Genomic DNA, 26,859 nt, shown 5'->3' with positions numbered 1-26,859 from the left:
ATGAAAAACATGTAGAGAACTGCATTAAAAGGTTGGATTTTTTTCATCTTCTACATAGAAGTTGTTATGAGTTTTTCAATTAGACAAAAAAATTGGTCTTTAAACTTAAATATTAGCAAATTTGTAATTATACAATAGCACTATACATGATTGCTACACCAGGTCAAAATCTACTTCTTAAAAAGCATAAAACTAAAATACAAAGTTCCTGAGAAGATCCAGCTTTCCCCATATTTCTCATAAACCGTGTGCAGGCGACGTGATGCCAGAAGCCAAGGAAATCAAGAAGAAACCCAAAGCCACCGAAGCACTGCACACAGCGAGCAGACAACAGCCGAACACGTCCATAATGACAAAGGGAACAGTCCGGGCCAAAGGGCGCCCCTCTGTGCCCAGGGCCCCCCACTGCCAAGAGGGCAGGGCTTCCGTGCCTCCCGGGAAAACAGCCGTGCGACTTCATGCAGCGGTCAGCAGAGCAGTGAGTGCGCCGTGCAACGGTCCCCAGGACATTCTGTGGTCACCAAGCGTGCCAAGTGCTGCCTGGCCTCCACTCTAAGGCAGCCACGGCGCACATTGGCACTGCAAACCTTCTAAGGCGCCCAGCAGCTAGGAAAGCGGGGTTCTATTTCCTCCAGGTGGGGGGTGCCGAGGGGTGCTCCCCCCCCAGGGACCTCCCTGTGCAGTAGACAGTTTGGTTCAAGGACAAGCTGTTTTCTGTCCTGTCTCCTGTGGACACTGGGGAGGGAAGGGTCAGACAAGAGTGAGCAGTTAACCGTTTGATGTTCAGGGGCTTCCAGAAAAAGAGGCTCTTGCTCTCCAGTGTGCCAGTAACAACCCTTTAGGGATATCTCATTTACCCTATTGGCAAAAAAAAAAAAAAAACAATGCACCGTGCGGACCACCGGTGACTCAGCTCTGACACACGTGGTTCCAGAGCCCCAGGGTTTGGCTACTTTCGTTAAGTATTAGGAATGTAGGAAAAGACTCCAGGAAAAGCCAGGACAGATTCTAGACCTCTCATGGCATTTCCCTCTTGATGTTTTTTATTGTTTCTAGTGCTTATCAAGTCAGAGCTCACGTAACAGGACTTCGTCAGAAGCGACAGGCCGAGAAAAGGAGGCGACGTCAAAGGTTACAGAAAACTCAATGCCAAGAGCTCTACAGGGAGGGACCTTACTTCTCACTCCCTTAAAGGACTTTGTGCCACATTATGTGACACTGGGCAAAAACCAGGACATTTAGTCAGTAACGACAGCCACCCAAGCCGGAAATCAGAACGCTGTCTGTCCTTGCCACCTTCCAAAGAGTTGGCAGAGCGCCCCCCGCCCCCGTTCTGACACCCACTGTTCCATGGTCTTCACCCCCTCTTAATTAAGGGGACAAGCGTGTCCTCCTCCTCCTCAGAGCCAGTCACACCTGCATGCTGCCCCGACTTTCTGTGGTCACTGCTCTAGCTCGTCACCCTCGAAACCTGACCTGACACTCGAGGGAAAACCAAGCTGCCTGGCTGACATGAGCCAGTTGGCAACGGTGAAGGGCGACGCGCGGGCTTCAGATGAAACTTCAAAGGCCAAAGGAGGCATAGTCCATCGTCTGATGGTCATTTTCATTCACCTTTTGGGACAATTCCATTACACTCAAAGCAAATTGGCCTTACACGACTAATGCCGTGTCAAGTGCCAATTAATCTAGAGACTTTGAATAAATTGACAGCTACAAAAAGAACACCTCCACTCTGAAAATGAGAACGGGAAAACTTAAGAGTCAAGTGTAATGTTCCAACTGGAATCATTTCAGAGATCATTAAAAAGAGAGGAGAACGAAGCTAGTGAGTCACTTGGTGCCGCAATGAGGGGGTCAGGCCCAATCAGATGGGCCGACTCCCAGCGGATCCGGGAAACACTGCGGAGATGATTTCTTCCATGTGAAAATGTTTACATTTACATGGTGCTGTTCATGTCAGGAACCCCATCTTTTCTAACTCATTCGCTCGTTCTTCCCCTATTAATATTGCCTCATTTTGTGTCCTCAAATTAACCATAAGAAAAAAAAAATCTAAGGACTAGACATTTACATTTTTAGTTTTTTCAGTTTTAGATATTATTCAACCATCATGCCCCCACGGAACCTCAAAATGCTCATGAGAGCAAAAACTATGAGCTTTCCCTTTAAACAGTTGAAAAGCTCCTGATTTTTTTTTGAGTAGGAAATAAAAAAGAAAGGCTACATGGGACTTCATAAGCACACACAGAAATTTTAACTCGAGTCTTTTCTCAATTTCAATATACAACAGCAAAGGGATAACAGCCAGTTATATGTGTCTCACGCCAGAGTGATGACCCCCGTAAACAGTCCCCTACGTCTCCCCAAGGCTGCAGCATGAAGCCAGCTCTTAGGAAGTGTTTGCTGATTTGAACCCAGGCTTTAATGCTGAAAGGAAATGATTAGAAGTTGAAACGACATCGTCTGTACTCCCAACCTGATGTCAGGAAATGTTTCATTCTGGCTATCTGAAGAAGAGCAATTAAAAAAGAAAACTTTATCCCACCCCCCAAAACATTTTTGTGAGTTGTGTAACCCAGAGGGATCTGAATGATTCCGACCGCGTGGGCTGCGGTTTACACTCTAGGAAAAGAAAACAGGGATGAGATTCTCATAGAAATATTTGCATTTCTCCAGAGACCTCGCCCTAATCCAGAGGGTGTTTCTTGCGGCCTGCCCAGGACCTCTCTCCCCTTCCTCTGGGAAGGGCCTCTGAGTTTGTTTTGAGCAGCCACCCCCTCCCCACTGGTGAGAGTCTTGGTGGTCCATCAGGAAAGATCCCTGGCCTGCCCTTGGCCAATAAAAAGGCCGTTGTTAGCAATCAGACAACTTCCCCTGCAGCAGGCGTCCTGAACCAAGTGGCCCCAGCACCGAGGGCGGGGGAGCGCGGAGTCGCCCAGTAGGGGGCGCTCCTGCTGCCCAAACTCCCAGGGCCCCCGGCCCACGTCTGCCCCTTCCTGCCTGGCTCTTCAGGGCTTCCTCTGGTCAGCAAGTTTCTCAGAGCCTTCCGGTGGGTTCGGCACCCCCCACCCCCCACAGGGTTGGCCAGAGGCGGAGTCTGCGCCTGCAGCCACAGGGCCTCACACAGCGGCCCCCCACCCAAGCCCTCACTGGACGGCAACGTTCGCCGGTCCCCTGCCGCCTGGATCCATTCACCGCAGATTTTTGTGGAGCAGGACTCTCTGTCCGTCTGCTCAGATGACCATGTGAATTCAGTAAAATAATAAAATTAAGTTGTTGAAAATGTTGCCTCATTCTCAGCGGCTTCCTTCCCGTCCCTGTCAGGACTGTTCTACTTGATGATGGAATTATTCATGAAGCAGAAGATTCTATTCCTATCAGAAGAGAGCTTTAAATCTAGGTTCTATTGTATTTAAAGGCAAAGTGCTGAGCTTTCAGCCAGAAACGCAAGCAGCACACAATCGAGTAATCAAAGTGGAAAAGGGGGGGTGGGGGGTGGTAATGTAACATTTTCAAAGCTCTTTTGTAATCCTCATGGTTTACAGTAAAAAATCAGAAAGTCAGGCCCAGGTGAAGACCAAATCACGCGGATGACCTGTGAGACCGTGAACTGTGAAGGGACCGTGAGGCGCAGAGGACGGCCCGGTCCTCCGTCCCAGCCTCGGCGTGCCGGCTCACCTTTGCCAGGGACCAGAGCCTTCTGGAAGGCCTCCTTCAGAGAGCTGTGCCCGTGTAAGAGTCTGTGGCTGGGAGTGACAGCAACGTGGGACGCCCCATAAATGGCCTCGGGGGTGGCCGTGTAGGCGGTCAGCTTTTCTCCTGTGACTTGCCCGTCAACCTGGCAGGGGGAGAACACAGTCATTTCACTTCTACCCACCCCTCCAGGCTGCGGTGACCCCAGCCAGTCCCCTTCTCCTTCCCCGGCTCGCTCACAAACACTGGCCACGGCCCCAGGGATGGGGGGCCCGAGGCGGACCCTGCAGGGGCAGAGGGGGCGGGACAGAAGAGGGGCGCAGCCCACCGCCAGGCCGCATGGCGCCTCGGATCGCAGGAGGCCACAGCACGCTCAGAGAGGCCACCTGGTTTTCTCGGCTCCTTTGTTCACTAGTCAAAAATAACTGTCGGTGTCACACTCCTTGTCCTGAGAAAGGAGCTATGTTCTCCTGCAGGATTTCAGGTCTGGCGAAAACAGAGGCATCTACCTTCCTATCCAGAAACAGCCGCCGAGGTGAGCCCTGCTTGGAAGAGAGAAGGAAGGACAGCCAGGGCTTCATGACCAAGGTCCTAGGGCTGGTCAGATGCCTTTCAAGGAAGAGACTATGTCAGGCATCAACCAAAGTCTGACTATGTGACAGAAAGGACACAGAGGACAAATGCTCCTTCCTTCACACATCCATTCAAATGGTTTCAGAGTGAGGTGCTCGGGTCCTAGAATCCGAAATCCCCCTATGGCCTGCGTCCCAATTAGGTGGTACCTACAGATCAGGCCCAGGGCCACCGAGGCACAGCCACATGGCCCTGCACCCTCTGGGCTGAGTGTCCCCTTCTGAGACCTCTCATTTTCAGGGGGATCTGGGACAGAGATGGAAATCTTTCCATAACGAAATGTTGGGAAGGGAGAGAAGGTAGAAGACATACTACACATAGCAGCCCAGGAGCTGTGGGACCCTCCTCGTCACCCTGGTTGAGAAGCAGAGGCCTTCGACGTGGGACCAGACTCAGGCTAACACGCAGGACCCCAAAAAGACGGCCCTGGGAGTCTGAACGAAAGGCACAGTGGCAAATCTCACCCCCTTCTCAGAAAAGCAGTAAAAGGTAAGGAAAGCTCACTTCAGGGGCTGTTTTTCAAGGGTTTCCAGGGCGCACACCCTCTGGGGGGGAGGGCCCTGTGTCAGCAGCTGCCGTGAGCTGGGCCACATGGGCGAGGAGGTGGCACAGGAATCGTGAGCTCAGAGACAAGCAGTGGACGCCAGAGGCAGTGTCAGAGCGACAGGGCCCCGAAAGGTAGGTCGACTCTCTTCTCGGCAACTGCTCCCCTCTCCTCTGGTTGTAACTGGGACTAAGAGCGGGGATGGGGTTGGAGCTAAGTGAACAGGGAACACAGGCCTTGCTCGGAGGAAGGGAATCAGAAGGATAAAAGGGACAGCCAGGTGAGAGGCAGCAACGGAACAATGTTCCAGCCTGCAGAGCCAGAGGCAGGCTTGAGGGGGCTTTCCGGGGCCGGGGGGCTTCCGTATGGCCTGCAGCAGTGTTTCTGCGGCAGGTCCCCGCTGTGAGCCCCGGCTTGGCGCAGTCCTGGGCAGCTTTACGGCTGTCTAGTCACCGTGTCCCCGTTAGCTTCAGCTCCGTTTTGGGAATGCCCCAGTCTGAGGGTCAGTGAGAGCCGTGGACCCGCTGCTCTGGGAAATGGCCACACGAACGTTCTGCATTTCACTTCGGAGAGTCTGTGCACCCCCAGAAGGCTGTCTATAGCTGCGCTGTCCAACAGGGGAGCCAGGGCAACATGTGGCCACAGGCGCTTGAAACGTGTGTGCCGTTAACGTGTGAAAGAGCAGATTTCGAAGACTTGGTACTAAAACCAGAGGGTTAATTATCTCCTTCATAATTTTTTTTTTTTTATTGAATACATCTTGAAACAGGAACATTTTGAATATAATGGACTGAAGAAAATATGTTATTAAAATTAATGCCACCTGTTTCTTTGGACTTTTAAAGTCATGGCTACGGGACAGTGTGAAATTCTGTAGGTGACTTGCCCTCTTCCTGCTGGACAGCACAGTGTAGAGCCCACGTCACTGGGCTTGTCAGTGACTTCAACAAGGAGGAAGGGGGCTTGTGAGCACTGATTGTGGGAAACTGCTTGGTCACCTTTAACATGAAGTCCAGGTGGCAGCCCACACAGTCCCCGATCCAGTGGGCCTGCATGCCTTTTATTCCATACCATTCCGGAAGGTCCGCCAACCCGTCCCGCATGGCCTGTAGGAGTGAGAGAGAACACAGGGGGAGATGCACAGGCTGGAGAGCAAATGACGCGGGGTTTGCAAAGGAAGGACAATGGGGACACAGGAGGAGGTTCGGGGTTTAGCTCTCTTCTCATTCACTGTCAGAGGAGGGAGGCACATGCGCTTAGCATGACCCAAGTTCGTACGATGGGTTTGACCAATTTCTTTAATCTGAGTGGGTCAAGGTTTCCCAGAAAAATTAAAATGAGCAAGGAAAGACCATAATTCACGTCTTGGATGAATGTGGTAAGTGCACCCTCTCCCGTAGGCTGGGAACTATACGAAGTTCAAGTTTATGAATTTTGAAACTCTAAGGTAAGCCATTCATGGTAAGAGTGTTCTACAGCTCAGCCATACCACACATAAAACATATGAGATCTTTGCATTTGAAAAATAAAAGTTAATGGAAGGGAAACCACCACAGTGATTTATATACACACTTGCTATTAGAAATGCATATTAATTTTCATTGTTACTTGTCTTTTTCTAATCCGAAATTTAACCCTGAATAAAACAGAGGCTTTTCTATACCTTATTCCCTGTGGCCTCAAGCACATGTCAGCGCTTCTCATTAGATGACAAGACGCCTTCCTCCAAAGGCAAATTTAAAGGAAATCACATATTTGTAATGTGAAGAGTCCCATTTAAAATTCCTAGCTGGGTAATGATTAATACAAGCAACATAATGATGCTTTGTTTGTCTGGTGCTTTGTAATTCATGAAGTACTTAGACGTATATCTCTCCTCCTGCTGTTCAGTGCTTTAGGACCCCTCGCACGCGAGGCTGCGGGAATGGACGTGCCAGCGCCCAAACCAGGCGCACAAACAGCAAGTGTCCCCGTAGCTGCGGGGACACTCACGTCATCGTGTGATAGACAGCACAGAGCTCCTTCTGCCCCTGTCCTCCAGCTCCCAATCCATTCTCATCAGGAGAGGCTGAAAGCTTCAGGATCCGGAAATTTCTTGGGAGGCAGAAATCGTGGATAATGAGCACCATCAAGCTGACCAGCACTGTGTCCCCTCCACACCAGGGCCTCGCTGGGACTAGGCACTGGGGGCCTGGGCATACACAAAGCGGATGCGCCAGAGTCCCTAATGTCAAGTTTAAATACAGTAGCCCCGCCGTTCACGGGGGGTATGTTCCACGGCCCCCAGTGGATGCCTGAAACCATGATGGGACTGAACCCTGTATCTACTATGTCTTTTCCTATAAAGGTTAATTTAGAAATTAGGCACAGCAAGGGATTAACAACAATTACTCATAACAAAATAGAACAATTATAACAATGTACTATAATAAAAGTTGTGTGAATGTGAATGTATCAAAGGTTCTGATAACTGAGACGGCCCCTAAGTGACGAGTGGGCGGGTGGCACACACAGTGTCGGACGAAGGGATGATTCACATCCTGGGCGCGACGGAGTGGGACTGCGCCAGGCTTCCTCAGGCTGCTCAGAACAACTTGCCATTGAAAATGTATGAATGGTTCATTTCTGGAATTTTCCATTTAATACTTTCCAACCACCTTTGACCACGAGTACAATTGTGAAAAGTGAAACCGGGTGGAATTGGGGGTGGGGTAGGGGGGCCTCGGGAACCCATAAACGACATCTGCTGCTGTGAGTTGGGTAATGGCAACTCAATGCCCAATGCCATTTGCAGCAAAGAAATATGGGACCCAGGTTGGGGAGAGGCGTCAAGGGAAGGGAACACTGGGTGGGAAGGGAGGGAAAAAAGGGAGCAGCGAGGAAAGCAGGAGGGAGAGATGGGTGGGGGAACCCCAGAGGGGGAGGAAAGTCCCAAGAGCTGGGTGGGTGGAGAACAAAAGCTCCAGAAGGAAATGAAAGGAAGGAAAAAGAAGACTGAAAACAGAAGCAAGGCAGGCCATGGAGACCTGGTGCGGCGGTGGGTGGGGGGCGCGGAATGAAAACTAAGGAAGGACACAAGTTATCCTGGGCGGTGCCCAGGCAGCGGAAGCGTGTCTGCCCACAGTCGGGTGCGGTGCACAGCAGCTGCAACAAAAAGCACCGGGTTTGCCGCCGGACCCAGAGCCGTGTGAGCCTTCCCGCAGCCCAGCTCTCCATCTGGAAGGTCAAGCAAAGGAAAGAGGGAGCAGACGACACGAACGTGAAAATAGGAAGGAGACACCTGCGTGCAGACTAGGAAAAGGGCTGCGCTGGAAAGCGCGGTGAGGGGGTCAGGCTGTCCTTTAACACGTCATGCCACGGCTCAGTGAAGGGAGATCCCCTCCCTTCCCGCTGCCAGTGAACCCCGTGCTGCGCCACCCTCCAGGCCGGGACCCGACTCCTCCGCGGGTGATTATGGGTCAGTTTTAAAACCTGATAGTTCAACATGACCTACACCTCACGACAGGGGAACGATATTCTACTAGGAAAGCTTGCCCGGTCTCCCCGGGTAGGACCAAGGGCATCCGGGGCTGCTGGTGTTAAGTAACATAAAGAACAGACCAGCGTGTGCTCATGCCACACAATGTCCCAGCTTCCTGCGGCCGGGAGCAGGCTTTCCACAGGAAACATTAAATCCTTTATGGTTACAAATAAAGTTGTCCAGAAGGACGGTTATGTTTCTCTATTTGTCTGAGTGAAAAATGACTTCTACGAAGGAGATGGAAGTCCTGCCTCGGGTTCCTGACTGTTCATTTCCCACGAAAGGGACAAGCTCTCAAAAACACCATGCCTGCTTCATGGCCTCGGCACACGCTGCGCTCTCGCCCTGGAACGCCGTTTCCACGCCCTCCACGGTGGAGGCTGAGAGAGGCCCGCCCTGCCACCCTGTCTAAAGGAGGTGCCCTTCTTGCTCCTTGCTCCTCTCCACGTCTCCAGGGTTCATCTCCTGTCTGCTTGCTTGCTGACAGTCTGTGCCCCCTGGGGGCCAGGACCATGTTCCCCACTGTATACGCAGCACCTATAGTTCCTGGTATACAACAGCCGCCTTGAATATGTAAAAAAAAAAAAAAGAATAAACGAGAAACAGGCCTCCTCCCAAGGCAGTGTAGAAACCGATGCTTTCCCTCGCCTCCCCGTAACGAAGAGGAAGCCAGCCTCTAAAAACCTGGAATCGTCATGGCTCTGGCTTCAGCAGACCTGTCCCAGCGGTCACACTGCTAACTGGGGGCAGGTGGCCTCGTCTTCCTGGGACACAGGCCACGGGAGGCTGGCTCTTCAGTGGGCCCCTTCGGGGCCTTTCAGTTTCATGGGTTTCCCTGCCCTTCACTCTCAGGGACCCCAAAGGGCCTCGAGCCCAGGGTTGTAAGTGTGCAGTTTCTACTTTAAGAGAAAGTTACAAAAGTCCCCTCTGCCACCCCTCAAAATAGTGGACCTTAGATTTATCTGGAGGTGTTTAAAAATTACTCATGGTGGTGGCTTTAAGGCAGTATAAGGTCTTGATTCACCAAAAAACGTTCAATAATATTCTGTTATATAGTTTAAAGGTATTTAGTTGGACATGAATTCTTTAGAAATTCATTGACCACGTATATAAAGGACACATACACACACTCAGCTAATTCGAATATTTACTTGAGTAAAAAAGCACCATGCAATACACAGATGATGTATTATAGAATTGTACACTTGAAACCTAAAAAATTTTATTAGCTAATGTCACCTCAGTACATTTAATTAAAAAAAATTTTTTTAAAGCCTGTTCTCCCTTTCAGAGGAACAGTTTCTCCGTGCCTTCCCTTCCAGGCTGACACAAACCGAACAGGAACACGCAGAGCCATACACGTGTGTGACAGTTTAAGAACACACAGAACCAGGCAGCTCCCTCGGGAGCACACTCACGCCCTTCTTCCCCATTTCTTCCTCAGGCGTGTTTTTTTCTCCCTAAGTTCTAAGGGGCCCACGAGACCCGCAACCAGGGGAGCAGTAGGCAACGGCAGCTCGTCCTGGGCTAACCCCCCGAACCTGTGCCCAAGGCCCCTTTTTCCCCCGAACTGAAGCAGCCCAGCCTGGGCTCTCCTGTTGCTTCTTGCTCCCTAAGGCCTTCCTTGTTTCACTGTCTCAGCTTTAATAAATGTGCTCGTAAAAACAAAACAAAACATTCAAAAACCAACCTTAGAAACACGAAAGCACTTCTGCTACTGACAGCACAGACCTGAAAAGGTGAGCGGTGGCTTTCAGCATCACTTTACAGACGAGGACGCAGGTCCCAGAGGGTGAGCCATCTGCTCAACAGCACTTAGCTAACTGGAGCCAGGCCAAACAGCGAGGTCTCTGAGTTCACCACTCAGCCCTCACTGAGCTACCTTGCACCTCCCCATAACCTTCCTTGACGACCGCACAGTGAACGTCTGCGGTCAGGGCTGCCCGGCGTCTGGGGTCTCTTCTTTCTCGAAGGGAAGTGCACGATGGGTGAGTGGCCGGGCCCCACCACCAAGTGTGGAGGCTTGAAAGGGGCTACCGTCCCCACCGCATTCTGCTTCTCCGTCGAAGCAAAACAGTGTAACTGACCACAGGCTCAGTGAGTGCTGGCACACTGGGGTGACGCAGGAGCGCAGGGCCGACGGGGTTAATGCCACGCCAGCGCTGAGAGGCTGGACATGCTGGCACCAGTGGCGGCAATGGCTCAGCCTGACTACTCCTGAGGCAAGACCCGAGCTGCGCCCGGCTCTCCGGGCTCCCGCCTGAGCCCCGCTCTCCAGCCCCCCCATCCAGCTGGGAGGGACCTGATTCTCTTCTGGTCCCTTCCCTCTGTCTTAAGGGAAGCAGAGAATCTTTAGGAAACAAGTTTCCTAAACTACCATCAAAGAATTTAAAGAAGTTGGTATCCTGACATACGTCTCTGTTAGCTGAAACTATACTGTGTTGATATCATTGTAACAAAAGTGTAAAATCTTAACCACATTGATTATATATTAATAATAATAATGTAAATAAATTCTTCTTCTTCTAATAAAACTGGGCATTCTAGTCAGCCTTTCAATTTACAGAGCACCTTAGGGGACAAGCACGTAACTAGCGTATTGTAAACTCTGAGAATGACCCATGGCTTTTCCTCTCCAAGGATCAATGAATCCCACTTAACTTCCAAGCAAACCTACGTGTGTCTTTCCATCCGATGAAACCCCTGTTACAGGATGGGAAGATTAGCTCCGTCTCCAGTTCTATCCTTTCCTGCCACAGAGAAGGTGGCGCAGACAGGGCCCACGCTGACAGCGCCTTCCGCCCCACTCCCCCTGCATCACTGAGCCACAGCTGATAAAACCTCTAATTGAGGTTTCTCTAAAATTCATTGTCAAGGCTGGAATGCTTCTTGCTTAAAATATTCAGATCTCAGTGAGGACAAAAGATTCAAAGAGAATGAAGTGTGAATATTTTGATATGCTAATTATGAAGGGGGGGAAAAAACCCTCCCGCTTAATACCTTACCAAATTTATGAATATTTTTAAACACCAAAAGCAATTTAAAAATAAACCAAATGAAATCAACAACTTAAGAACAGCCCAGCAGGCCCTTTTTCGTCCCCGCTGAAAACTGAACATTACCTGGGGCTGATTTTTGATGAACACCTGCAACAGCAGCTCTAAGCAGCCTCTCCCTCATCCACGGCTGGCCTGTCTCCACCAGAACAAGTGGTGTGCATTTCCAGCCCTACCATGGTTCAGCCTACAGAGCTGTTTTGATTTGTTTGTTTGCTTTAGGTTCTTGTTGCAATGAGAGCCTTCCTCCTTTCGTTTGTGTTGCAATTACAGTGACAGTACACGGTATTCATCTCATTTCACATCCTCACATTCGGCAAACAATTGGCAATGACTCCCTCCCCCACCCTGGCCAACCTCGATTTACGGAAACCTCACTGGTGCACAGAAGGCAGAATCCTGGGGAGACGGTGGGTTTGGGGACTCTTTTTATAAAGGTCCATAAAATCCCCTTTCAAATAAACTCTGAGGGAACCCAATATCTAAGAGCTGGACGCTGAGCGATTCTAGGAGATGCCTTGCTGCCTCTCCTGAGCCCTTTCTAGCAACCCTCAAGGCTTGGAACAATCCAGAAACCGTCCATTTGTTCAACTCCCTTCACTTAGTCCATGAAAAATGGCTCACTCAACCAAGTCAACAGCAGACCCAATATCACGAATTATCCAGATCTTCTGATGGTTCTGGGACCACCATGCTCAGCTTCCTGGTCTCTTTAGGTAAATGAAACAAAATACAACTTCTTCCACATATAAAACCTAGAAATTAATAATATAAGTGGCTTCTTATTCATTTTTTACAAATAACTCCTGTATTTAACCTGAAGTCAGATTAAAGTTGCCCTGTGGTTATTATTTAGCATTCATAGAAGTACTATGGTTTACAAAAAGGCTTTATAATCATTTCACTAGGATAGGTCTGAGAACACAGTCCCTGTGGCCCATAACATGCTGTGTGGATGCGGATGCTTTCAGGAGTTGAAACAGAATTGTACATTAATAAGTCTGAATAGGAGCCAATGTTTAAGAACAGGAAGTAACAGGAGATGGGCTGAAGCAAACATCCAATCAAAAAAAGACCTTTGTAATACAAAATACAATAGGAGCAAGAAAGAGGATGAATAAAATGAACAAGCTGAGGGTAAAAAAAGGATTAGATATAACCTGGCCAATGTGACTCTTTCTTCAAAGATGCAGAAGTAACACCAGCAGTAAATCTGTGCCCCTGGAGAGAAGACAGCACATGAAGTAAAGCATTAACAACAGTGTACAAAAAGGCCACAAGTGAGAGCTCTAGAAGAAGTGGTTTAAAAAAACCATGAGGACATCAAAGGGTCTCTACCTAGTACACAGACACAGGGAGGCTGCCAAAATGAGGAGACGAAGAAACACAGAACAGGACCCCAGAAAAAGAACTAAGCAATGCGGAGACAGAACAGAACAGGGCCCCAGAAAAAGAACTAAGCAACGCGGAGACAGAACAGAACAGGACCCCAGAAAAAGAACTAAGCAACGCGGAGACAGACAACCTATCAGACACAGAGTTCAAAACACTGGTGGTCAGGATATTCAAAGGTCTCGCTGAATATGGCAAAAGCATAAGGAACAGAACAGAACCCCAGAAAAAGAACTAAGCAATGCGGAGACAGACAACCTATCAGACACAGAGTTCAAAACACTGGTGGTCAGGATATTCAAAGGTCTCGCTGAATATGGCAAAAGCATAAGGGAAGAAATGAAGGCTATATTAAGGGAAATAAAGAAAAACCCACAGGAAACCAACAGTGAAGGGAAGGAAGCCGGGGTCCAAATCAATGATTTAGAATATAAGGAAGAAATAAACATTCAACCAGAACAAAATGAAGGAAGGAGAATTCCAAAAAAATGAAGAGAGTTTAAGAAGACTCTGGGACATCTCCCAAAGGGCCAACATCTGAATCATAGGGGTGCAAGGAAGGAGAGGGGGAAGAGCAAGAAATTAAAAACTTATTTGAAAAAAATAATAAAAGAGACCTTCCCTAAATTGGCAAAGGAAATAGACATACAAGTCCAGGAAGCACAGAGTCCCAAACAAGCTTGACCCAAAGAGGACCACACCAAGACATGTCATAATTAAAATGCCAAAGGCTACAGATAAAGAGAAAATCTTAAAAGCAGCAAGAGAAAGGCAGAGTTACCTTCAAAGGAGTTCCCATAAGACTATCAACTGATTTCTTAAAAGAAACTTTGTGGGCTAGAAGGGGCTGGCAAGAAGTATACAAAGTGATGAAAAGCAATGACCTACAACCAAAATTACTCTATCCAGCAAAGCTATAATTTAGAATGGAAGGGCAGATAAAGTGCTTGCCAGATAAGGTAAAGCTAAAGGAGTTTATTATTACCAAGCCCTTATTATATGAAATGTTAAAGGGTCTTATTTAACAAAAAGAAGATCAAAACTATGATCATTAAAATGACAACAATCTCAGAGCTATCAACAACTGAATCTAAAAAACAAAAATGAAAACAAACTACACGAACAAGTAGAACAGGAAAAGAATCATAGATAGAGAGATCATTTGGAGGGTTATCACCTGAAAGGAGCAAGGGGAAGAATTGGGGACAAGGTGTAAGGATTTAGAAGCATAAATGGCAGGTATAAAATAGACGGAGTGGTTAAGAATAGCAGAGGAAATGGAGAAGCCAAAGAACTTACATGTGCGGCCCACGGGCATGAACTAAGGCGGGGATCGCCGGAGGGAAGGGGCATACCAAGTGGAGGGGGGCCAAGAGGGGAAAATTAGGACAACTGTAATAGCATAATCAATAAAATACATTTAAAAAATGATATATTTTAGAAGGCCTTGGTTGAAAAAAGTTAGGCAAACTGACAAGCCCAAACCTTTCAGAACAGGTGGATGCATTAGCTACCAAGCGGGCAGCTGTGAAGCCAGGACCGTGAGAGCCAGACACAGATGAGACAGGATGGAAGAGGGAAGGTTTAATAAGATTTAATTACAATGAGCACTTTTTAAACAGCTTAACACTTGGCCTATTTCTGAATCAGTGTGATTTGATTAGCAATTATTTCTGAATTATAATTTGTATGTTTTTTCCTAAAACCTTTTCTTGTTGCCATTTCTTTCTTCTTTAAAAAATCGCTACAGTGCAATTGCTCCAAAGACAGTGTATACTTGAGTCCTAATAAAGGAAAATCAATTTCAAAGGCAGTAAGATGTCTAAAAGTCTAGATGTCCCTTCTGGAATATTCTAGAGAAATAAATGTTCTCTCTCATCCTAGCCTCATTCTCCTGCATGAAGTTACACACGAAGATCCACACATTAGAAATCTCATTTGGCAGGATGTTTACCTCCCTCTGACAGTCCTATGTTCATCTCTCTTCTGAAACACGTTCTGTATGTCTACCAAAATCCATGTGCTGCAGCGCCTCAGTGCAAACCATTCATTTACAAATACAGCTGTGCTGTCCGAGAGGGCCAGTTCCAGTGAAAGTGCTGGAACCCAGGAGGGAAATAATCATTTGTGAGCAAGCCATCCTGCTAATGAGGTGTGACCAGTCAACAAGGCGTGGACTCCTGGAACAGCAGGGACAAAAGGAGCAGAGGCAGCACCGGCCCCCGCACTGGGCAGCTGTGCATCTTGGAGCCACGCGCACCAGCCATTAAATGGCTTCCCAATCGCCAGGAAGAAGGAAGTGCTTCCTGGGTGTGACCGGCACGATGGCCCCATGGGCACGCTCTGAGGGACAGGACGCGGTGAAGGGGACCCGGGAAGCGCAGTGGCAGCCAGTCTGGCCCCCTTCTTACCCACATACCCGGACGGCCACATTATCAGCCTTCTCCTCTCTGACCCAGGTGACCCACCTTTCAGCAGCAGAACTGTTCTAATTCCGCTGACTTCCCAGAGACGGTGACCACCCTGCCAACAGTGCAGATGACAGGGGCCAAACCTTCCTAATGACAGAGCCTCCTGTCTAACGAGACAGCTTCTGATTCCCAGAGGCCACCCATGTCACCTCGCTGCCCCTGGATCCACAGGACACGAGAGGCTGTAACTGCCCCCGACAGGAGGAGGAGGGAGAAATTAAACAGCCACAGCATGGACATCACACTCTGCCCAACACGCGGCACTAGCGGCCTTTGCCTGAAAAGGTGGTGCTGTTCCGGGAAAGAACGAAATGGAGACAGCGGTCCCAGGGGACGTTCTGCTCCATTACTTCCAAGCTGGAAGCCTGCCTATAAATTTAAAACTTGCAAGAATATAAAACCATCCCTTTCCAAGGCTCTGAGGTCGCAAGGTGTATACATAATTGCCACTACAGCCTTGCTATTAGGCTGTTTGGTTTTATGATTATCAAAATGACAATAATCATTATGGAGAATTTGGAGAAGACAATTATGTAAATCAAGTTAAGGACCAGGGAGACAGACCACCATTAATGCTTTGCTCTATATCTTCCATCCTATTTATTCTCACCTTCCATTGATTCCAAGATGCACATTTCCCCCACACACTCTGAAACTGGGACATGTCTTATAGTCGGTGGTGACTTTGACAGCATTTTTCTTTCTCGGTGGACCATAACAAATAAAACCAATGGTGTGTTAGGCCCTGGCTGGGTAGCTCAGGCAGTTAGAGCGTTGTCCCAATACTCCAAGGTTGCTAGTTCAATCCCCAGTGAGGGCACGTACAAAAACCAACCAATGAATGCATAAATAAGTGGAACAACAAAACAATGCTTCTCTCTCTCTCTCTCTGATTCTAAAAAAAGTCAATAAAAATTTTTTAAAGACATGCTGTGTTACAATTGATCAGAAATGGAAGTGTGTGAACCTGTGTACACATTTTTACATTGTTCATATCATGATCTTAATATATTCTTTTTAACTGAAGTCTGCATTTTGCCAGGGTTCATAACTTACTACAGCCCCAGAAAGGATCAAATCTCTATTATAAGCAAACCTGACACTTAACATCGGCCACCTGGAATAGTAAGCAAAACATACAGAGAAATGGGAAATACTGTGGAAAATTGGCTCTTTCTATAAGGGAACACATTCTGAAAACAAAGCACCACAGTGTGGAGGCGCATGCGTCTGTTAATGACGGTTTGCTTCCTGAACAGCGACGTGGACGCGGACTGGCTCGGGCTCCTGCTCTCCCGGCGGCCAGGCTGCAAGGGCCGAGGGCAGGGCGTGGCGTCGGGGGTGGAGAACAATGGCGCAGGGCCCGACCCAGCCCCAGCGCCCAACCATCAGCACGTGATTCCATCAGGGACCGACGAGGCAGCCTCTCTCTAACCGCCGCGCTGTCCCTTGCCTGGCCGGCTGTGCCCTCTCCCTGGTTTCCGAACTTGCTAACGCGCTGCCTTCCTGCAACACGCACGACTGTCTGCCTTCTGCACGAGATTCTCCAAGGTGCCTGGTTGCTTGGGAACCAGTGCTCAAGAGCAGGAGGGAGGCAGGCAGGTCTGGGATTGAGGGGACTCCAGCTGGGTTAGGAGGGGTCTCAGTTATAAAACGAAGAATGGGCTGGGTTAGTCATTTTTTTAAGGACCCCCCAAGGTGGCAATTGCAGCATCCCCGTCCCAGGCAGCAGGAAGGGTGTGTGCTGCTTAAAATAAAGCAACAACTAATTTTTTTTTAAAATGTAAATCTTACCATCATGCTGTATGCTTTAAACTTATTCAGTGATGTATGTCAATTATTTCTCAATAAAACTGGAAAAAAATTGTAAAAGGGGGAGGGGAATCAGGACACCTGTAATAGCATAATCAATAAAATATAATTTAAAAAATATATATGTAAATCAAACCATCGTTCTGTATGCCTTAAAATAAAGCAATACCTTATCCCTTTGTTTTTAGACATCAGATTGATTTTGTAACTTCAAGCAGCAGTAAAAGCGGGAATTTAAATGTCAGGGGACTCTGAACTAATCAATGTTCCCCCAAGTTTCTTCTAGCTTTAAAATTCAAGCAAGCCCCTAAGCTAAAGGTTCATCGGTGACGCTTGCTAGCGCCCCCTAGCACACCCAGGGACCCCCACCTCCCCCGGCAAAGCGCTACCACCTGTGCTGCGGCGGGGGGGGCGGAGGGGGGGGGCGGGGGACGACTGAGGCTCACCGAGTCGCCCAATGGAGACGGCACACAGACGGGAGCCGGGTCTGGTGCCCACGTTCTGCAGGTGGGCAGAGGGCCCTGCGTTGAAGGAGAAGAAATCTAGCCGTCTGTGTCACCTAGAAGCCCCAGAAATTTCTAATCCTAGAGCCAGGCCAGCCCTGCACTGGCTCTGGGGACCTCTTCCCGCTGAAGCTCCCTTTGCCGCCCGCTCAGAGCCGGCCGGCTGCCGCCTGCTGGCCGGGGCTGGGGCTGCGGACGCAAGTCCCCAAGTCCCCAATCCCCCTGGCAGCCTCCTGCTGGCCCGGGAAGGGCTGGGAACCATGGCCTCAGGTCGCCTTCCTCTTTCCTTTAGCTTCTGCCCCTCCCACGCCTGTCCACTCCCACCCACACAGCTTGAGGGGTGGGCACAGCTCCCCTGAGTCCCTTGGATCACCCCGAGAGGGCTGAGAGGTCAGCAGCAGATGGAGGGTGGAGAGCCGAGTTCAACCCTAGGCTAAGGACAGGCAGGTTCAAAAGAGAAGACAGTGAGTAAGATATTATGTAAGAAGGGGCAGAATCTAAGGGTTCATTAGCTTGTGCAACAGGGAGTCAAAACCAGATTAATTAGCTTTGTGGGGCCGGGAGCAGCCTGCTGTTTCTGGAAGGAGAGACAGGGATTCCGACGGGAAGCTCACTCGAAGGGCACATCCCAGTGCGTGTCTGAGTCCCGGGCAGAGTCCAGAGCTGCTCGGGCGGGAGCCCTCTGCGGCTCAGTAGTTAATAAAATATTTCTACAAGCGGGGAGACATAAGGCCACCCCCAGCCCCGAGTGACCACAGGGGGGCGTGATGGAGAGGAAGGCGGTAATAGCTTTAAAGCCACGGGGCTTTTAAGAGGAAACCCTGGTGGTAGATTAAGCCGAGCGTGATCACCATGAAATCAGGCCCCAGCGCGAATCCTCACAGCTGCTGATCCCAACAACCCTGCTGAGGAGCGACAACTCTCTAAGCCTTTCTCGCTCACTCTCCTTGGATCTCAAACTTCGCCTCCTCGGCCAGCATCTCACGTGCTCGCACACACACAGGCCTAGGTTGCGCACACAGAGGGAGGCCCGAGGCCAAGCGGCTTTCGTGGACACGGAAGGCAGGGTGGGGCCCAGGCGCCCACCTCACCGATCAAGCCCTCTGCAAAGCTTCCTGGGCAGGGCAGGAGTGACTTGGTCGCTGTTACAGGGAGGCCTTTCCGGGCACTACCCATGAGCCAGTCTCTGTTCTGGGGCCGAGGGAGGACCTGAGACAGCCCGGGAGCAGGCCCAGCACCCAGGAGACGGCCAGATGCTGGCTCAGGCAACTTGAGGCCTCAGGACTGGAACATGGCTGCCCAAGGTTCCCGGACCCAGAGTGTGGGGAACCCTCAGGCGCACAGAGACTGGCCCCGGGCACCGTTGCTCCTCCGCAGCTCCCTCTGCCCCTGCCTCCTCCTCCACCCCCCAAAGAGCTCCTGCCATGCACCTCCCTGCCCTCTGCTCGCCCTCTCTCCAGCCCCACAGTCCCACCCTTTGCAGGCCCAAAGAAGCCCGGTGCATTCTCCTGAAGGCACCTGTACTTTACACGCAAGGTCACAGGTGAAATCAGGGGGGAAGGCACAGGGGGACAGAAAGAGGGATATTACTTCCCAGCCCCCCGACTTCATGACAGCTCATGGTTGCCCATCTGCTTCTTGCCAGCCAATTTCTACCTGAAATACTGGTGAGGCATGAAGTTTTCCACACGTCTGGAAGGAGACAGAAGGCTCCCTCACAGGTACCGCGCTTCCCTTCTTCCATCTCGTCCTCAGCTTTGCCTCCTGGGCCCTGGGCAGACCTGGGGCTCCTCCTGGTCACCGCCCATGCACTCTCCTGCAGCGTAACGGTGATCCCACCGGGCCAGGAATGCCCATCTGTGCCACTGTCTCCCACACTGGCCGCCAAGCTCCATAAGAGCAGGGACCTCAGCTTTCTCCTCTGTATTCTTGGCACCTAGCCCGGCACTTGGTAACGCCTGGGGAAAGAGCGCGCGAATTCGGACAACCTGAGAAGCGGTCCAGACTGCCAGCCAACAGCTCAAGTGCCCGGATTCGAAGCCCAGTGCTGTTACTTCTTTCCAGTGAGAGCCTCAGTTTCCTCATCAGTAAAATGGGGAGAACAGGAGGACCAGCCCTCAGAGGGCTAATGTGGGGGTTAAATGAGATGGTGAAGTTAAGGCCTGAGCACCGATCAGATTGGAGCAGGCAGACAGGAAGTGAAAAGCGACCATGGACTTCGCCAGGGAATTCCTGAGAACTTGGCAACTATAACCACCGACGTGGGTTTGACGCAGCACCGTCAGGGCACGGTTACGTTCACCTTAACACCAAGAGGGGCCCAGGAACAGTGCCCCAGCAGCCGGGGCCCTGAGAGGACACGGGGAGCTACCAGAGGCAGCCACAGAAGTCAAAAAACCAGGATCTGTTCGAAGAGTTCAAACGGGAAACTGCCCCTCTGTCTTGCCTTCCAATCGGCACCCTGCCGTCAGGAACTGAGGCACTGGCTCCGTCAGACTCTGAGCCTTTGGCTTCCTGCATGTGCGTCCCCAATCCCCCTCCTCCCCTCCCAGTGCCGCCCACAGGATTCCACCCACACGCCTCTGCCAAGGCTAATTCATGTTCCTCACATACTGCTTTGCGAGCCTCCTTGTTCACAGAGCGTGCGGCTGAAAGCACTTCAATGCTGCACAGAGCAAACAAGCCTAGGAAGGCTGCGAGGGGGGTAAGGGGCGAAAAATCAAATACAGCACAGAACAGCCTTCATAAAGGGATTTTTATATTTCAGGGCTCCATGTAATTTTCACATCAGGCATCGTCTTTATGATTTGAAAGTTGAGTGAATGAAAGAGGGCCTCTCCACGGCCAAGCTCCCAAGCAGACCCCCAGCCATACATCACAGACGCAGCTCTCAGGTGCAAATGCAAAGCTCTAAAGATAACTGCGGCGGGCGCCGCTCACTGGCCATCCCAGCACCCATGCCGACCCTCTTCCCCAGGCCACCTTGACCACAGAGGCTGAAAAGGCCAGGCCTGCTTTCCTAATCTCTCTTGAAGCTGGGAGTAGGCACAGGACACAGCTGTAGCTAAAAGAGCATCAGGGGACTTCTGCTGGGGGTTGCCAAGAAAGTTCTCGCTTTCCAGATAATGGAAACAGTCACCCTGCCCCTTCTGCTTTTTTCTGTCTTGAATGGAAATGTGATGTCTGGAGCTGCAGCAGCCATTTTGTAACCATGAGGAAGGAAGGACCGGCCAAAAGAACCACTGAAATGCCAACTCAGAGCCCTATTCCAGTTCAGTCCAGCAACTGGAACTTCTTATATGGGAAAAAGAACTTCTCATTTGTTTAACTTGGGTCTTTTGTTACTTGCAGCTGAAAGCACTGCTAACTTATTCAATATCTCATCCATCTATATAGCCTATCATTATATATAACTACGTATATATAGTTCAACACTGTTTTTTAAATACCAGGTTTTAAAGTATATGTCCTATCTCATTTAATCTTCTTTGAAGTTTCAGACCCATTTATCCAAGTACCTATTATTTGCGCATCTCTACTCAAATGTCTTATGGCCACTGCAAATTGAAAAGTCAGGACTATGTCTTTTCCAGAACGCTCTATCCCAGTAAGTTGCTTCATCATCCACTTGGTGTCCAAGTCAGGGTCTTTCTTGATGACATCATCTCCTACATATGCTCATCCAATAGATCACCAAGTTCTACACATTTCACTATCTGAGTATTTTTCTAACCTACCTATTTCTCTCCATAACTCCCAGCTGAGTCTAAGTTACATGTGCCTGAACCACTGCAATGGACTCCACACGTATCTCTCTGTATCCACACTTGGCCCTCTCCACACAGAATGTATAAAAACACGTATCTGCACGTCATTCCCTTCCTCCTTAGAGTCCTTGAATAGTTCCCCACGGCCCCCAAGATAAAGTCCAAATCCCTTAAGGACTAAAAGGCTTGGCCTGATCCAGCCCCTCCCCAGCGCTCCAGCTTCTCCAGCCCTGTCGTGAGGCTCTTCCTGTAGCTCTCAGTTTCTATGATACTGATACTCTTTCAGCTTCTCACACTTGTCACGTAGATTTGTTTTAGGGCCACCATACATGATTATTCCTTATTTGAAGGGTCTCCCCTCCAGCTTTAGGGCCTACTTTACCCTTACTCATCTCTCTGCATCCCAGTGAATTTTCCATTTCATGTATTATATAATTTTCTGTTCTGGATTTCCAGTGTTTTTCTTTTTAATAGTTTCCATTTCTCTTCAGAGATTCCCCATCTGTTCACTCATTATGACCATCTATTTCTTTACGTTCCAGATCATTTATTTAATAGATGACTCTGGCTTTATTTCTTAATTCTAAATTCTGGGTCATCCCAGGACCTATTTATATTGGACTGCTTTTTAAATTTCTTAATTATGGATCACAATGCCCCTGATTCTCTGCAAGTCTCGTAACTTTTTATTATAGGTGAGTCATCACAGGTGGAGCCAGCCTTGTGGGGGGTCTGGATTATGTTGTCTCCCTTTAAAGATGTTGAGTTTTGTTCTGAAAAGTGTCTTTTGAAGCTATCAGGCTTAATTTTATTTACTAAGGCGAGTCTCTTTTGATTTTGTCCTCAGTCCTAGGGTGCTATCTGTATGTCTAATACATGGCTTTTGGGGCGTCGACCGCACACTTTTGGCTGGGCTGGAACTCCAAGGTCTCCGAGCACCATGCGGGTCCTCGTGTCTCTGTCCTCCTCTCGGTCCCATAGCAACCACTTCCATTCAGCCTTAGGAGGTCTGGCTTTGCGTGGCCTTCAGCCAAGAGCCTGCGGTGAACATAGATTTCCGCTCCCTCCACCCCCGCCTCACAGCACTCCCTCTTCTTCCGACTTTCGGGACAAACCAAGTGCTGACCTCCAAAAACAGATTTTTCAATAAATCTGCACAGGAGTTCAGCAGGAACCAAGCAAGTCACCATGGTAACTAGCACTTCTGATGAACAGTTGAAAATTCACGGCTGACAATTTAAAGAATAATGCCCCTCCGTTAGGTTATTACATTTCCAACTTGAGGCAGAGGCCAAAACAAAAGAGCTAATGAGGTGGCTTTATAACAGTGCCCGTTACAGTCATCCGACAGACCCTTGAGGTGACCCCGCCTCCCTCCCTGTAACAGACCCCGACTGTCGGCAGACACGGGCTCCCCTGCCTGGGATGTTACAAAATGCAATGTCCTCAGATTTGTTCTTCTCGCTTGGTCTCAATGTTACTGTGTGCTTAAAAGGGGCAAAGCCCTGTGTTATCAAGTTCTGATGAGCAGTTTTCCAAACCCATGTGTGCTATTCTCAGCTACATCCTAGATGAATTATAATGGGAAAATAGCCTCATTGCAGAGATGTCTATTGAGTGAGAAAACCTGGGGTCCTAGAGCCACAGGCATTGGTATTGTGAGCTGGGGTTCTGCCGTTCTAACTCAGCAGTTTTGTAGTGACCAGAGGTCATTTATAACTCTGCGCTTCCTTTGCATATAAGTACAGTATTAGATCTGACCCAAAGTCCATCTCGGCCCAGCGCCCTAACTCCGACAGCACAGCCCACAGTCACTATGGAAGGGGACAAACATCCTTCTTTCAGTGCCCACCACGGGGAGGAACTGCGCAAACGTGCTGCCGACAGGCTTCAGGATGCTCTTACCTGCCCAGACCCTGTCTTTGCCGAGCTCTGCTGCTCACGGACACAGGGGGCGTCAGATGGCTGTGCGAAGGGGCCCGATTTGATCCCGTCATTTCTCTCTGGAGTTTCTGGGAGTGGCCCCTCAATTCTAGATCCTAAAACTGGGAGCTCAAAGGGCACCTTGCACGGAGTGGTTCTGGCACACCCAGAACAGGTTATTTTGCCCTGGCGCTTGGTGATGTTAAGCCAGCCCCCTTTTACTGGTTGGGTTTGCCTTGCATCTCTGAACACACAGAGAGCCAGATAGCACTTTAACGACCTCCTTGGTCCTACCCTCTCCTGTTAGTGATGAGGAAACTGAGGCCCAGGGACTCACGCCAGTTGGCACGGCTAATCAGGGACCCAACGAGAGTTCACACCCCGAGCTCTGGTTCCTGGCTTAGTTCTCTTTCTCTCGGGCATTCCCTCATGGAGACCGGCTGCCTCCTTCTTTGCTCCTTTTAGGTGACCTTCTCTGGGCCTTTGAAATGCCGCTGTCTTTCTGAGGGTCTCGCCAGAGCCGCACCAGCGGAGATGCTAATCCCCCTTCTAGCTTTATTGCTGACATAACTGTGGGGAAAGCTGTCTGGTCTTTGACCTCTAGGTCAGTGCAATGACTGAATGTGAACAATGACCCACCACCCGGAGGTGGGTGACCCTGAAGTTCCTGTGCTTCCTGTCTGTACACCCAGGGCTCCAAGAGCCCTCCCCGGAGCCCTCCCCGTCCGACCCCGCCAGCCTGAGGCTCTCCAGTACCCACTGCGCCTTGGCGTCGCCGGCCGACATGCAGGGCATTCCTGGGGAGCCTCCGGGCCCGCACTTACCTTTGCATAAGCTGTTGTCTTAATAAACCACTGCCTGAGGTACTTCTGCTCGACCTTTGCTCCAGAGCGCCACGAACAGCCATGTTCATCCACCTGCTCGTTGGCGAGCACTGTTTGGTCCACCGGGTCCCAGTTAACCAAGGCCTGTTATAATTCATGAAACAAAACGATGCAGTCTGGTGAGTACACTGAAGGATCACTTCAAGGCTCTTACACGGTAGAGGCCTGCAAATGCAGCCGTCGCTGCTCAGAGACTGGAGGGCCTCTCCTCGGAGTGCTGCTTGCCAGGGAAGCCCCTAGCGGCTGCGGAGAAGCACGAGGGAGCTGCTGCTGTGCCTTCGTCTCATTAGGGTCTGTACGCTTGGGAGGGAAGCCCGCATGCCCGTGTCTAACTCAAGTTGGGTGTGTTCTTGCACAGAAGGATGAACTTGCAAGACTGGAAACTTTAGTAAACAGAGGAAAAGAAGAAAGAATGGTACCTAGAACTTGGCAGAAATCGGTTATTTTAGGGGAAACAAATATGTTTATTATAATATAAAGAGCTAAAAATTACTGAGTGATCATCATCACGTGCTAGATGCTGGGATAGGCACCTTCCTAACGCTGGCATCTCTGATTCTCACAACAACCTTTTAAGGTGAGAATATTGTTGTCCCCCTAGGGAAAAGGAGGAAACCAAGGGACAGAGAGATTAAGTAACCTGCCTAAGGTCACAGAGTCAGTAAGGGACAAAGATGGGGTCAGAATTCAGGTCTCTAGGAGCTGTAAAAGTTGTTTGCAATTTTTAAAAACTTCTATTTAAATTAATGTGTAACACACACAGGGTAATGTGAATAAATCTCAAGTGTACAACATGATGAACTTTTACTACCACTCATACCAAGATACAGAACATTCCTACCATCCCAGAAAATTCTGCTGTATCTTCTCCCAGTCAACACCTGCCCCCCCAAAAGGTAACAATATTTTTGAGACCTATCTGAATAGTTTCATTTGGCTGAGAGAACTTGTCATCGTAACCACTGTGAAGTTTCTCTTCGGAGAGTTCTACTTCACTTCTATCTTCCCTTAAAATAACAACCTCTTCCTTCAACATCCATTCCTTTACTACCTTTAGGTACCACGTAGTACAAAGAAGGAAATAAGCACAGAGATGTGTGTCTGGACGCTAAAATATGCCGGCTTGGTACACATTTTTTTTCTTAATTTTAATGAGCAATTCTAATAAGAGATTGTGCTGAAGGTCGTCTCTTTGCCCCTCCAAATCCTCTCTCCACCCTCGTCCGCACCCCGAGGCTGACCCCCCTGCCGTGGGCTCGGGCTGGGCTCAGCCGACGAGCAGCACCTTGGCTTCCTCCCAGCTGGGCAAAGCTGGCACCGAAGGCACAGCTCCTGCCAGGCGGGCCCCCTCTGTCACGGCTACCACCCTCCCGGTTCCAGGAACCGCCCCCCACATCGCCCCTTCTCCCAGGGTGGCAGACTCTTCCTTCTGTCGCCAGCAACAGGTGCTTGGCCATCCCTGCGGGTTTCCAGAAACTGCATAGAAACAGGCCCTGTATTACATGGTTCCTGTCCGCTGTGCCCTCTATTTCCTGCCGGGACCCCGACTGACCCAGAGACCTATCTCGAAATTTCATAAACAGCAGGGGTGGAGGACAGGCTAACCCCTCTGTGCACTGTGATTTTACAGCTGAAAAGTGAACTATGCACTGAAGAGTTTAGGCTTGTGAGGCCTGGAGTCGGAGCAGGAAAGACACACAGTGAGTGATTTTCTCCCTCATTCTAAGGCCCCCCACAGCCTTGAAGCCATAAATAAGTAGAGATCAAATGTAAACAAAAGTGCCTTAGATGTAAAAACTTTAGGCTAATGAACCAAGGATGATTACTCATCTATTATTATTGCTCGTGTTAGGGGTTGGGAGGGATACCACTTAAAATAGATAAGGCAAAAAGAAACAGCCAAGTTTTGTTTAGTGTTGTGGAAAGTTCTTTAAGAGGCAACCCTCCGTCAACCCTCCACCCCCTAAATAAAACCACACATGCAACTAAAATCGTATAAACCACGAAGAGGTGGGAATAAGCCCTATAGGCCTCCACCTGTGCCTCCTGCCCCCTGCAGACCTCAGAGGATACGGGAGAAGCAAACACTCAACACTGCAAAGTGCGAAAACAAGTAAGACTTTATTTTCTTATCAACATTTCCCACACAGCCTGGCATCTCTCCGGCTCTAGGTTACACCCGGCAATGAAGAAGATGTGCTCCTAAGAGGTTTACATGCTATCGTAAAACTCGGGCGTGGAATGGAAGACAAGTAAGAGCAAAACACAATAGCAATTTTTCCCCCAGTGCAAGTCTTGGGGGAAGAGGTAAAACACCGAAGGAACTCACGTTTCAGATCAAAGCTGCCTCGGCTGTGAGAACCACTCTGGTTTTCTTCCCACGACCAGGATCCATCTCAAGCACAGACACGCGGGGCAGGCTCAGTGCTCCTGCTGGGGGTCAGGCCCGGGCGGCCAAGGCGCGGGGCCCAGGGCTCCGGGCCGCGCTGCACAGGCAGCCACCCGAAGCCCCGCGGTTGCTCCCCGGACCCCCTTCCCAGTCTCCTCTCTCGTACAATGGTCTCTACCACGCAGCTTCCCTCAGAACCAGGTCTTCCCTTTGCAACAGTCCTGGGTTGTCGCGTGTGAGCATGTACTTTGATGGACACCCTGATTTTC

The 26,859-nt window shown here is 49.7% G+C and overlaps 1 protein-coding gene across 1 annotated transcript in view; it reads right to left on the bottom strand.

Moving 5' to 3' along the window:
* LARS2 (leucyl-tRNA synthetase 2, mitochondrial) overlaps nucleotides 1–26,859 on the bottom strand; it is a 110,933-nt gene that overhangs the window by 40,981 nt on the left and 43,093 nt on the right. Inside the window, exons 7-9 of the mRNA XM_054594801.1 lie at nucleotides 24,142–24,285; nucleotides 5,872–5,979; nucleotides 3,682–3,841 (exon numbers count right to left, since the gene is read on the bottom strand). Of these exons, the coding sequence (XP_054450776.1) occupies nucleotides 3,682–3,841; nucleotides 5,872–5,979; nucleotides 24,142–24,285 (412 nt within the window). The remainder of the gene's footprint in view (nucleotides 1–3,681; nucleotides 3,842–5,871; nucleotides 5,980–24,141; nucleotides 24,286–26,859) is intronic.

This window comes from Pteronotus mesoamericanus, unplaced genomic scaffold (assembly GCF_021234165.1).
Source record: "Pteronotus mesoamericanus isolate MK-2021 breed Mesoamerican mustached bat unplaced genomic scaffold, CSHL_Meso_final scaffold_533, whole genome shotgun sequence".
In the NCBI taxonomy this organism is placed as follows: Eukaryota; Metazoa; Chordata; class Mammalia; order Chiroptera; family Mormoopidae; genus Pteronotus; species Pteronotus mesoamericanus.
Note: the sequence above shows the minus strand (reverse complement) of the source record. Positions and strands in the feature narration are given on the sequence as shown.